This window comes from Trachymyrmex cornetzi, unplaced genomic scaffold (assembly GCF_001594075.2).
Source record: "Trachymyrmex cornetzi isolate Tcor2-1 unplaced genomic scaffold, Tcor1.1 scaffold147, whole genome shotgun sequence".
NCBI lineage: Eukaryota > Metazoa > Arthropoda > Insecta > Hymenoptera > Formicidae > Trachymyrmex > Trachymyrmex cornetzi.
Window position 1 is genome coordinate 718,645 of NW_017296059.1, and position 13,893 is coordinate 732,537.

Below are 13,893 nucleotides of genomic sequence, written 5' to 3' on the forward strand. Positions count from 1 at the left end.
TGTATATATATATATATATATATATATATGTTTATAAACATATTCATCTTTCTCGACTTGACCCCATATTTCCCTCTACTTACAAAATGTTAAATAAAGACACATTTATATTGTCAAATTTATGTCAACAATTAAATCAAATACTTCTTGACACGAAAGAGGCGTTGGATGGCTCTCACCTTGTATAAAATATCTTTATACTATTTTGACATAAAAGAAGAGTATCGTATAAATTATATAGCAGAATATATGAAGAACATATAATAAAATATATACCTTGTGTTCAAAAATTACCTTTTACTTATAAAAATTTTGTTAATTTTTTAATGAATAACGAATGAGGGCTAAAACTTGTTGGAGGTTACTCAGAATCATAACAATATATATCAAAGTCAAGATCGTGGGGGCTGATTCCTCCATGCACAATTATTAAATAAAAAAGTACCTTAATTCTCTGTTACTCCCATATAGTTCGCAACTGTATGGTCTGATTAAAGCATGCAAATTGCCACTCGGGTTACATTCGAACGACTGCTTATTGGACGGCAACAATCCAGGTAAAGTATTTGATCTGACCCGTTCTGTCTCAGATGAACGGTAAACTTTCCAAATATTTTTGAAATCTTTATCCTCCTCCATAATATTTCGAAGAAGATCTAAGGTTTCCTGCGAGAAAGATACGACAATAAGATATAACCTACAAACTACAAAATAGCACGTTTACATTTATCTGTATCCCTCGTTTTTGCCCCACAAATCGGAACATTCCGAGGGATCTTTAGTCAAGGAATTTATCTGATTTCATTTTTACCTTTATAACTTGAGCAAAATTGAGCAAAAGTACTCGAGAATCTCTCTCTCTCTCTCAGGATATTAATCACACTTGGTTATCAACGTATAAATAAATCGAGACTCGGAATGAGTGAGGAAACGCTTTTTCAACTCGAATTCGAAACGCAACTATCGCAAGTACCGCTTATTACTTAATGGCTCCCGCCTCCAAACAACAAAAGGAGGTCGATACGGCCAAATTTCGCAAGTACCGCAACTGAATTAAATGTGAGCCGATCAGCTGACATATGGTTGTAGTCACAAAAACTCCAATCGTCTTAGATCACTTCATCCTTCGTCGATCGTCCCCTAGCCAGCACAGCCTAGTAGCCTATGTGTTCAAAACGCGGATACGCGATGCCAGCGATCTAGCTCATCTAATATCTAATATCACTTCGAGTTGTCATGAATGAAAAAATTATTGAAAGTTCCTCAATCGCCTAATTATCACGTTACACGTATCTCTTCTCACAGCCTTTAAATAGATTTTTTTGTAATGTAAAATCAAAATGGAAACTTGGAAAGGTCAAATATCAAACGTGTCCGTTTTTTTCAAGATACACTATATTGTACTATCTGCACTCGCGAACCGAACGGTGTAAACTGTAATAAAGCGAACACGTCCGAAGAGGAAAGAATAAAGCTACAGGCCATCGGGCGTCGCCGTCTCCCTGATGAAAATTTTTCTTAGAATTTTTCATATTTTTTTTAAATTAAAAAAATTTTACATAAATTCCAAAATGTTTAGAATTTTTTAATAATTTTATAATTTTCTAGAAAATTTCTTAATTGTTTATATAAATAATTTCTTAATTTGTTTATACAAATTGGAACACTTCAGACTAAATGTCGAAGTCTGCATCTTTTCTACGATTCTTATCATATATGAACGCTGAAACATTTTTAGATTTCTAAAGTTTTTTATTCTAAAATTTCTGATAAAATATTAAAAAGTTTAAAAAAAAATGTTAACATTGAGAATGACCCGATAGAGGTCGAAACATCTGTTTTGAATTTTGTTGTATATAAAAAAAGTCTCACAAAACATCCAGAGTGATTCGTAGCCCTATTTTATATTACTTAATTTAAATTATTGAACCGTTTTCTTTATTGAATTCTAAAAAAAAATTTAATGTAATTTTTTTTCAAAAAATATAGAGAATAAGAAATCTCATAAATCTTAGAATATTTCAGAATTGACTTATATACAAAATTCTAAGAAAGGCTGTAGACTTTCTCAATATTTCTGAAAGCATGTTCCAATCGTATTAAAATTCTGAAAAAAATGTTTACTAGGTCGGCCCTGGCGACGAAACCGAGGCTACGTTTCGATATTCATGCCAGTATTGAAAATCTATAACGTACGTAACGTATGCTATAGATTTTCAGCACTGGCAGTGAATATCGAAACGTAGTCCATGATACGACTACAGGATTCTCATAAAAAAAAAGAAAAGAAAAACCGTTTGACGTTTTTCTTGACCAGCCAGAGTAGCGCGTTGAGCCTAATTAAAATTCAGGCGCACGCGGTCCGATTCACATGTTCCTTCGTTTTACTCCAAGTAGAACGACAGGTCACGATAACGTGAAAATAACGTTAAAATGAATCTCGACTGATCGAAAAGTAACTTTTTATAATCACTTTGGAGCCATTTGAATGTCATTGTGATATCATGGTGATTCGTAATTGTTTCGTTTGGCTGCAACACTGCGGATCGCGCAAAGTATCAGCGGTCCAGTCCGGTGGTTCCGGCCGTACCAGTCCAGTCAGCCGAAATTGCCTGAACCACCTCAGTTCCTGCTCGCGTATCGACGAGCAAAGGCGAAGCGATTCTCTAACGCGGCGCGCGCCGTCCTCCCTTGTGATGTGACACCCGGTGTAGTGATCGACGGTGCGGCAGCGAGAAGAGCCGAGAAAAGAAAATGCAGCGGCCAAGCGCGGTTGTCCTGCCGCTTCTGCTGCTGGTGGCTGTGGCAAGCGCGAGGATCCACAAGCTGGACATACGGGTTGGTTACGTCTTCCAGACGGCGCCGTCCGTCATTATCGTTATCACGCGTCTTGATTCCTACTTGGAGAAAGAAGGTGACACGCACAGGCTCGTGGCAGCGCTCCGCAACGCGTCTACGAATTTATCGAGGGTCACTTTATCGATGATTGGGCTATTTTCACGCGCTATACAAAATAGGTCCTGCGACGGGAAAATCGAAGGACATTGCGATACTCTGTACGCACATATAACAGCCATACAAAGCCGTGAGAAACGAGCGACGATCATCGACAATATCGTGCGCGCGTCGATAATTCCGAAGCGCAACGTATATTACGTTAATGTACGTAGTTTACGTCATGATTGTCGGGTTTCAACTTTCAACTGTGCGGCTGTAACTGACGATAGACAGCTGACAGACACGTCTGATTGACGCTTACGCAATGGTTCTTTCCGAAGCAAGAATCGTTCTAGGTAGCATAAGCTGACGTTTTTTGTCTGGGTCTTTGAAGAAATCTTTTACACTCTAAGAAAAACATAATGATAGCAACTATAAAGGTGACAACTGTACAAATTTTTATATATAGAATTAATGCATATATTATTTGTAGTTAAACAAACCATTATATGCAACTATAAAATAGTTTGTTTAACTACGTGTGTACATTTAATTTTATGTATAAAACTTGTATAAAATTGTCATCAGTTACTATATATTTTTTTTTTCTGAGTGCAGAGGATCCAAACAAGAGAATCCGGAATAATAAGCTAACACGAAGATTGCCTGGGACTAGCAAGCTGATATTTTTTTGTCTAAGATAGTCGTAGAAGAAATCGTCTGTACTGAGAGAAAATCATGACAACTATATACAAATTTTATATATATGTAGAATTAATGCACATACATTAATTAAAGTATTTTATATAATTATTACAATTATAAAATAGTTCGTTTATAACTATGTACATTAATTCTATTTATAAAGCTTGCACAAAAAATTGTTATCGTATATTATTCATAGTTGCTATTTTTTCTGAGTGAATAGGACTCCTTTAAACAACAACTATCGTAGATAGCAAGCTGACTTGAAGTTTTTTTATCTGGGATAGTTCTAAAAAGAATTATCTACCATACACTCAATTCGAGAAAATTATAGTGATTAAAAGTGGCAATTTTCTCTCCATAAGTTTTATATATAGAATTAATGTATACACATATACATTAATGCTAGTTAAACGTACTATTTCAAAATAACTACATCTATAAAACAGTTTATTTAGAAATATTATGTGTGTGTATATTAATTCTACATATAAAACTTATATAAAATAAAAAAAAGCCCTTATAGTTGCTGCCACTGTTTTTTTTTAAATGCAGAGGATTCCTTCAAACAACAAATTATTTTACTCTTGACAAGGTTTATATGTAGAATTAGTGTGCATAATCGAACAAACTATTTTATTTTTGCAATTAAGGTTGTTACTTAATTTTGACAATTTTAAAGATTGGAGCTTCACTGAAAAAATTTAAATCTTCGAAAAATATATGTGTGCCAATAGAAAATATATTTATAAATGTATTCGTATATTTTTAATGAAAATGTATTACTATTCACCACATTAAATTAATTATGATAATTTCGATACTTCACAAAGCTTTAAAGATCGAAGTTTCGCATTAAAATTTCGATCTTCGAAAATTTTAATATTGAAGCTTCAAAGTTTGAATGTCGAAATCTTTGAAGCAAATCATCAGTTTCAATAACTATAAAATAATTTATTCAATTATATATATGTGTGTGTGTACATTAATTCTATATATAAAATTTTTACAATTATCACTTAAACAGTTGTCACTTACGTTTTTTTCCTCTGAGTGTGAGCAATCGCAATGCACACTGTTATGGATTACTCTAATTTGTGCGGTTACGTAGTATGTCCCTAGAAAAAATTTCCAGAGTTTTTTCTATAAAGAGGAAAGCCAAAGAACGTCGACGTGCGAGTCGTCGGACCCTTCGCACATATCTGTTCCTTTTCAGATCCTCTGCTGAAGAACGGTTCTTTGATTCTCTCGCTCTCCCTTCTCATTCTTGGCAGAATACGTATCCGTTCTCGCTCACGGAAGTGTCATTCGTATTTCAGAAGGACGGCAGGCACTACATCACCCTGAGCACATTTGGCTTCTACAAAGGTGGCATTCTGACCGTGAATCTCACGAACTTCAAGTTCGAGCCGGCGGACGTCAACAAAAAGCTGACACCGGAAAGCGCGAGCAAGGCCGTGGTAAGTTGCTAATAATAATCGGCCTGTAATTTCCGCAAACTACATACGCATACATATCGGTGCGTCTGTGTTATATTGTGGAGTCATTTGGATTTCAAAAAATTTGTAAGAAATTTTCAAGGCAACGCTTTTTTTAAGAAAATGTTGCAGAAACATCCCTGGCGAAAAAAAAATGTTTACGAGAAAGTACAGAAAAATTACATAGATTGAGACAAGATCTTAGAAAATTTTAGTTTATATTCTATGAAAAACTAGTAATTTCTAAAATCTTGTTTTAATCTGTTTTTCGTAAAAGCTTTTCCGCCAGGGAAGAATTGTGACTGTAAATGCAAGGAAATCAATCCTGATATAGCTTTTTTAATTTTGATGTTGATCTTGCAATATCGTCTCAGAATTAGCGATAATTTTCCGTCATAATATTATTATATATATTAGTAACTTTAAGCTTTAATTGAGAGATAGTGACTTTGCAACAATGCGATACATCGCTCTGTTGTACAGCAACAGACACCTGTTTCTGTCTTCCGCACTCACGAGGAGAGCCACCCGCGTTTATAAATAAGTGCGCGGGTATGCGGATGTATCATCGCCTTGTTAGACTCGTGAGTGACTTGTTCAGACTTGTGGCACAGAGCGTAAACTGCCGTATGAAACCTGTCACTTGTTTCGTACTTCATATCGTCATTGATTTATTATCTCTGAAGCGGTAATCCCTATATAAATCACAGCGTTATCTATTCTTTGTGCGAAAAATCCTTGTTTTTATTTACTTATAATTTTATAACTTTATTTATACATCGCTTTATTAAAATATAATAGAGAACGCGTTATCTTTTTAGCAAAATAAAAAATCAAGTACAATATTGCGTTGGAAAAATAACGCTAAAATTAGCATTTTTTTTAAATAATGAAAGGAAATCGACTCTTATGAAAAATTGTAATGTCACTACTAAATTGTTATTATGAGAAAGTGCATACGCCAAGTACACACGTATATTAATAACGATAGTTGCTATTGATCGATTTATTCAATGATAATATTTTACAAAATCGCAAAATTACAAATGCGCTTATTTAAATAGCTTAATTCTTTTCATTTTTTAAATTATGGCGTCCCTATGCCCCTGGCACTTCGACGCCTTAGAACTCAAACCCCAAAAACCCATAGGTTAACGCGCTACTCATCTTTTATACACAAATTGGCTAACCAAAAAGGCACGTTCTGTGTGAGTTACAGCCGTTGCGGTCTAGTAGTTATGCCATAAAGCTCAAACATATCGCTGCGCTTGCTTAGCGCCGACACACTACCATGTCTCCAGATGCGTATTCTTAAACGGTGCATGCATACTCTTGAGCGGTCTTACCCTATCACTAATATTTTCTGGCTAATGTTTTCTTGCAGTTTAGATAGCAGAAATTATTTGCAGTAGTTAAAAAAAACCTTTTGTAAAAATTACTTAGGAGGACTAAAAAATAACTTAGGTGGGGGGAGCGGTCGAAAATGCTCCGCTTCTCCTAATTTTATTATATATCCTTATTTATATATTATGTAATGAAAACATGTACTATGTAATGAAAACATTGTTTCAATTCAGAAAGAATTTTAAAAAAATGTTCTATTGAAAAGTTGCTAATTCTGAGATGTGTCATTGTTCTGTCAACACAATAAATGATTGTAAAATCATGAGATTGATATGAATTTGTTTTTGTATTATTCACAATGGCATTTTTGTTTTGTTCACAGTTCGGATTCAGCTTGGGTCGAACGCTCATCGATGCCATCAATCCATATGTGCACAATCATTTGGACGGATGCTTGCTGCAAAATGTTTCGAATCTCAAGACAGAACAGAAGGATGACAGCTCGATCATATATTTTACCATGGACTTGAAAAACTTAACGTATGTATACTACACTTTTAAATATGTAAATTCATTTTTGTGTGTGTAGTATAACGTTATTTTTATTCGGAAAACTATGAAAGCGCACACATATATGAAGACATTTTAATACACGCTTTGAAGTACAACCGCGATAAGAAGAGTGACACTTTTTGAGATTTATAATTCGATTTCAATGCTGCAGGATGCAGGTGAACTGCAGTAGCAATGTGCATGCGGCACACATCTACAGGGATCCCAGTGCGGTGTTAATGTATCGAACAAAGAGAAGTTCGCTGTCGGCGAGATTCAGCGATACCGCGCTTTTCCCACGGAGAAAACGGAATACGTCGCACGGTGAGTCGCATTATGTATTAGATTGCGTGCGAAGTTATTTCCACCCCCTCACGCGGCAGTAAAGCTATGCATGATGTGGCATGTCAGCGCGAGAGTAAATATCGCTAACAAATGTCGGAACGTACACGTGTCGCGTCTGCGTCTCATCGATTTTTCATGTCAATCCGATAATATTTCTCACTTGTAATATGATGCAAGCTACATACGTTTATACTTGAGAATGTTACACAATATGTGTCACATATGTGTTAGGCTTGCAACATTTGGCATATGCTTTTAAAAACATGGTAATTATGTGAAAAGAAAAATAAATTACGACAAATATCTCATTTAACTTCCACGCGTTGCACAATCCACGGATTGATCTTATATGCGATTTGCCTTGAAAAATTCCGATCTAAGTGCCCATTGCTATTTGCTATGAATAGAGCAATGAAATCCCATCCAGGACATACGCGAAAACGACGTCTGGTAAATGTTATCAGCAATTCGTGTGGTGTACATCGAAAATAAACCATCACGGCATTTGCCAGATATTTTCGACACTTCCCCACCGCCCAATATTAGAAATGTAAACTGCAACGGGTACAACAGGTGCAAACTGGAGACTTGGCTTATGATCCTGAAACGAGACATACATTTGCCATACAGCAATTATTATCCTGACAATTTCATTTTGAGACATAGCAATTGATTATTATCATTCCACAATATTACGACGCGCATATTTAAAAATAATGCAATATTATAAATAAAAGAAAAATCTTTGTTAAATATACAATTACTATAATTTTATTATTATGTTTAAGAATGTTTGCAAAGGGCCGAATAACGCACAAAGAGTGCGATATCTTGAACCAATATACCGTAAATTAATGCAGAGTATTTCTTATGGGTTTTCTACAATAAGCTATTACCTAAGTTTTAAGTCATAAGACATTAACTAATCACAGTCGAATGTGAGAAGAATAATCTATTACGATTGATCAATTTTTTATAGCTTAAGACTTAAAGCTGAAGTAATGATTTATTGTAGAAAGCTCATTTTAAATATTTAATATTTTAGAAATTGACTTCTTAGGAAGTCACTTCATGAAGAAAAGTTTGTATATGTATGTATATGATAATTTCAAAGGTCTTAGAGATAAAAGAGTTAAAAATTATTAAAAATTAAATGAAATTATATTTTTTTTACATATAGTTTCTAAACGAAAAAAGTTATTTTTAAGTTGAACCCGTAAATAGGCAAAATTACTTTTATTTTTTTTATGTACAACCGTTTTATAAAACGTCAATAGCGTCGAAATAAGATTTAAGTAGTACATTATTGCTCCAAATTTTTTTGGTCAAACAACGATTATAAGTAAAAAAAAATGAAGATAATACACTTTATCTATATTTAATAATTTCAAAAAATTTCTCTCATTGTTTAACAGCTAAAAAGGGACAATAGCTTTATAGGACTTTTGACATTAGAATTTTCTTGTATCTCTGAAACGAGATCCTTGAGACCATATATATTTATATAAATTTTTCTTCTCTTGAAATAATCTTAGAAATCGACTCCTAAAATATTAGAGAATACTTAAAGAAATACTTCGTATAAATATAAACTACATAATTTATAAATATAAATTATATAATTTGAAGATTTTACATGATAAGTGAATTTACGATATTCGAGGTGCACATTCCGCGCATTATTCGGATGGATGCTTTTAACGATGATCGATGAGCATCATGCGAGACGACATCGATGATCGAACACCGCCAAAGATGAGAGATGCTATAATTAACGCGACTCGTCCCCGATCTTATAAATAACGTGAAACTCAAGTATTTTGAAAGGTTCGGTTAGGTAACTGTCTCTTTTGCGCTTACATTAGTACATCTGTCATCTCGTCTTAATTGTCATTCGCGAACGTGCTGACGACTCATCCAAGCAATAACATGAGACTGTTCCACCTGTCAGTTGGGTTTTTCAGTCCTATCTTTCAAGAATTTATTATTAAATAAAAATTCTCAATATAAAATAAATTAAACTAAAGGACTCGACAACATTAAATATAATAATAAAACGATGCGCGAATAAAAAATTCATATAAAGAAAGCATATATCGCCTTGACTTGAATTTCCCTTTTTATATTAGTTATAAATAATATGTAAAAATGTATATAATAATTTATATAATAATTCGCAGATAGCATTCTAATAATATTATAGCAATGTAGCAACTTCGTTCTTTTCGTTTAGAAACTGCAGTTAAGAAAAAAAAACGATAATTTCGTAGAATTTTTAACACCCTGGACTTTTTAAATCAGACTTTTGTGCTCATATACATATTCATATGAACTTTTTTTATAAAATGACTTCTCAAAAATTAATTTTTGAAATGTTAAACTGTATACTCTTAAAAAAAAAATACTTATATTATTTTACGGAAAAAATATTTTTAATGTAACCTGTGATTCTTCAGTGGTCGAGAAGGCCGTCGTTCGCGACGTTGACCAAAGGCTAAGGTCGGATAGCAACGCGTGCTCCCGTCTCAGATTACCGATGACGATGGAGACGACGTCCACGGGCGAGAGATCGTACAATACGAGCCTCGTTATGTATGTCGCCAACGAGGATGAGGAGGGCCTGTACAATCTCTATTTTCACAACTGTCAGAATTACGATAATAACAAGGAACCACTACTCGTAGATTTCACGGTAAGATTATCTAGAAAACAATTAGAAATTGGACGATCATTCGTCACGACGAAGGAACATTTCTCTCGTAGGTGGAAATAGCAGAGATTAATAACGACAACTTCCTCAGCGCCGGTGAAATGCCATTGCCAGCTCTGTACTTTACGATGGCGCTACTTTTCTTCTTGTCTGGCTGCTTCTGGGTGTTTATTCTTAATAAAAGCAAGTAAGAGAAATGACATAGATACGCGAGACATTAGTAGAACAGAGTTGAACAGCATGTAAATGTTACTTTCGTGATATTCAGGCATTCTGTGTTTAAAATTCACTACTTAATGGCTGTCCTGGTGTACCTGAAGTCTTTCTCATTGCTGTTCCACGGTATAAATTACCACTTTATCCAAACTAAGGGTGAGCATGTCGAGGCGTGGGCGATTTTATACTACATTACTCATCTGCTGAAAGGCGCCGTTCTCTTCATTACTATTGTGCTTATTGGTGCGGGATGGAACTTTATAAAGCACATTCTCTCAGACAAGGAAAAGAAACTCTTCATGTTGGTCATACCATTGCAAGTAAACATCGCTGTCTTTTACTTATTTATAATTTAAGTAAATTTTTCTGCATCAGTAAAAAAATCAATCGAAATTAATCCTTTATAAAAATCAATTGTTTTTAGCAACATATTTCGATTAGAATTAAAACTATTAACGTTAACCTTGAAAGATGCAAATACAAACTTCGTTCTTCCAAAAACTTGGAATAAATTAGTTTAACAAAATTTGAAAATACATATTTTCTTTTTATACAGAATCCGTTTCACATTATCTCTGTGTCTAGATCCATTGTTAGAATGCCCTTTAATAATTTAGACATTTTAATAATGGATCTGAACATGAAGATAATCCATATAAAACGCATAGCTCCTGTATAGAAAGTATTTGTAGAAGTTTCAAAAGCATTATATTTCCTTTTTATTGTCAAGGTGTTGAATACCGAAAGTTAAGAGAACGCAAATTGCATATGTAATCGCCTGATGTATAATGAGACTAATGATATAGTAACAGAAATGTTTTTCTCTATAGGTGTTGGCAAATGTGGCTGAAATAATAATTGAGGAAAGCGACGTGGGTAATTTACGTCGCGAAACTTCACGAGACATGTTTATACTCATCGATTTGGTGTGTTGTGGTGCAATTCTATTTCCGGTAGTGTGGAGCATTAGGCACTTAGAGGAGGTCGCTCGCACGAATGATAAAGCGGCGATGAACTTACGCAAGCTCATGCTATTCAAACATTTCTACATTATGATAGTCTTCTACATATACTTCACTCGTATTATAATGTACATACTCAAGGTACGCTATTTTGTGATTTATGATGATTTGCGTATATTAATCCTATAATAATCGCGAATCACAAACCGTGTTTCGATATTTTCGATACAGTCTTTTTTTTATAGATTACGGTGCGCTTTGATTACCAATGGTTGGACGAAACCTTCCGGGAAATGGCAACCTACGCATTTTTCGTTTTGACCGGCTACAAATTCCGACCAGCGTCCGCAAATACGTATTTCACAGTACCGAACGACGACATAGAACCAGATGACGAAGACGACAAGACCGATGTCGTGTATGTATCAAATTAATCTGTCACATACAAATTCTTATCTATTCCCTTGTTTTTCATTTTTTTTTCAAGAAAAGAAACTACAAGCTTTACTGTATACAGCATATTTATATATAAAATATAATATAACAAGAGTTAATACATGTGTTAACATCGAAAATAAGAGGTTTAACGAATTCAACAATCAAACAAATGCAGCAAAATGTTATATTTTTGTTTAAAAACTATCTTATTTAGATTTTGAATAATTATTTTGTACTATGAATACTTTGCTTATTTTTTAAAAATTTTTTGAAATTTTTTAAATATATCGGTCTCATTTTAGAATTTCCGGTGGCAATGGAATCAACAGAGACTTCAGTACAGTGAGCAAAATGCCGAGGGCGGTGAGATCCGCGATTTCAAAAGTCCCGTCTACTGAGGAGGAACGGCATGCTCTTTTCCATAAATCTTCTCGTGAGTACGACTGAGGATAAATCGTGATAGACTTCATTATGACGAATGCGCCTACGATTTGTGAATCGTCGAGGCTACATTTGGAAGGAATAAGATGATAGATAAAATAAGGGAAGTAGATATGAAGAGAGAGAGAGAGTGAGAGAGAGAGAGAGAGAGAGAGAGAGAGAGTGTGTGTGTATGTGTGTGTGTGTGTGTGTGTGTGTGTGCGCGCGCGCGCGCGCGCGCGTGTGTACATGTTTTCTATTCTCAAATCTATTTTATATTTCTCGAAAAAGAAAGAAGAGGAAGAAAATACCCTTATATCTGCAAATGTACTAGATCGTTCAAAAAAATATGAAAAGATTTTTATTTAAATATCTTGCTCAACAACAGGCGAATGTTTTGAAATGTTAGCAATATTGTAATGGTCTTTGATATTTCAGTTACTATTCTTTGATTACAATCAGACAAATGATCAAATGCAGTTTGTAAACATAATTTAAAAATTCAACGTCTTTTTCAGAAATTTTTATAAATTAAAAATGGCAAATTTTTTAAAATATTATGAAATATTATAAGAATTTTTGGGGTGATCTCGATTGATCACGGCTCGATTGGACACCACCAATCACAGCGACCGGTGCTTAAGAGCTTTGTAGTCTCAAGCGCTGTGAGTGGCTCGTGTCCAACTGGGTGCCACCCAGAATTTTTTTTCATTAGGATTATCTAATCGATGATTAAATAAAATAACGAAGTTATTGAAAATGTGCAAATTAAAGGCACTCACCTTTTCATAAAAAGTTCACTGTTTAAAAAAAAAACTTCTGCTTTTAATCTTTTGCACTCGAATAGCGGCTCTCAATCGTCACTTGGTTTGATACAACAATTCGAGTGGCGAGTGAGAGACGACAATGACTGTTTATGTTTAATATGAGCGAACTAAAAATATAATAGTTTTATAACGTTAATTTATGTATATTTCATTTTATGCCAGCTGTAAGAAATTCATCAAATTCTAGTGAAAAATGCGTCGAGTGTAAAGTGTTAATAATACTTTGGACTCCAGGAAAAATATATAAAAACATAAAAGGCTATTATTTCCAAATGAAAGCTCTTTTTACTATTAAAAAGTTAATCTCTCAATTATTTTTGAACAATCTAATATACATATATCAATGTGTTGTATACGTGATAAATAATCGCAGATAGATGAAGTTCACGTGTTCACCATTGAAATGCTTTATATTTCGCATGGTGGAAGAAATTACGAATATATAAAAAATTTTTTTTAATTAATATATTGTGTAAAAAATGCTTGCTGCATGGCAAAATGTGACGCTGCAACCAATAAAAAAACCGTATATAATACACTCTTGAATACTGAAGAAGCTACTTATATACATACCTTCGCTGGTTGATGAAATTAAATTCAGCGTGGAACTATGTTTTAGTTCCCTTATTTGCGATGAACAGCCTAAAATCGCATCCACAAATGCTTTTTATCAATGCTGCTGCATCAAAATGAGCGGAATAGATGCGCCCTACATATATATACTAAACATTGTATACAATATGTTATTTTCATGTAAGTGTATGATATGTAAGCAAGGATGTATTAATTTCATATGTACCATTTTTAATATTGACATTTTCTTTTTCACAAGTTTCTTCCCCTTTGAATACTAACGTTTTTTTCTTTCGGAAATCATTTTTACATATTTTTATTAATTAAGATAGTACACTCGCGAATTGAAAACAGAATTTCTTGAAATTGAAATATATTGTACTAGA

The 13,893-nt window shown here is 33.9% G+C and overlaps 2 protein-coding genes across 2 annotated transcripts in view; one reads left to right on the forward strand and one right to left on the reverse strand.

The window, feature by feature from the left end:
• Positions 1 to 949, reverse strand: part of LOC108757876 (uncharacterized) — a 4,008-nt gene extending 3,059 nt beyond the window's left edge. The window contains exons 1-2 of the mRNA XM_018502553.1: positions 812 to 949; positions 446 to 666 (exon numbers count right to left, since the gene is read on the reverse strand). Coding sequence (XP_018358055.1) covers positions 446 to 639 — 194 coding nt within the window. The 5' untranslated portion in view covers positions 640 to 666; positions 812 to 949. The remainder of the gene's footprint in view (positions 1 to 445; positions 667 to 811) is intronic.
• Positions 950 to 2,573: 1,624 nt separating this feature from the next.
• On the forward strand, positions 2,574 to 12,305 carry LOC108757875 (protein GPR107). Its single transcript, XM_018502552.1, has 10 exons — positions 2,574 to 2,838; positions 4,962 to 5,102; positions 6,847 to 7,004; positions 7,189 to 7,340; positions 9,818 to 10,053; positions 10,125 to 10,258; positions 10,340 to 10,607; positions 11,118 to 11,390; positions 11,495 to 11,667; positions 11,990 to 12,305. Exons 1-10 carry the CDS (start codon positions 2,755 to 2,757, stop codon positions 12,132 to 12,134), a joined length of 1,764 nt encoding a protein of 587 aa, XP_018358054.1. The 5' UTR covers positions 2,574 to 2,754; the 3' UTR covers positions 12,135 to 12,305.
• The last annotated feature ends 1,588 nt before the right edge of the window (positions 12,306 to 13,893 follow it).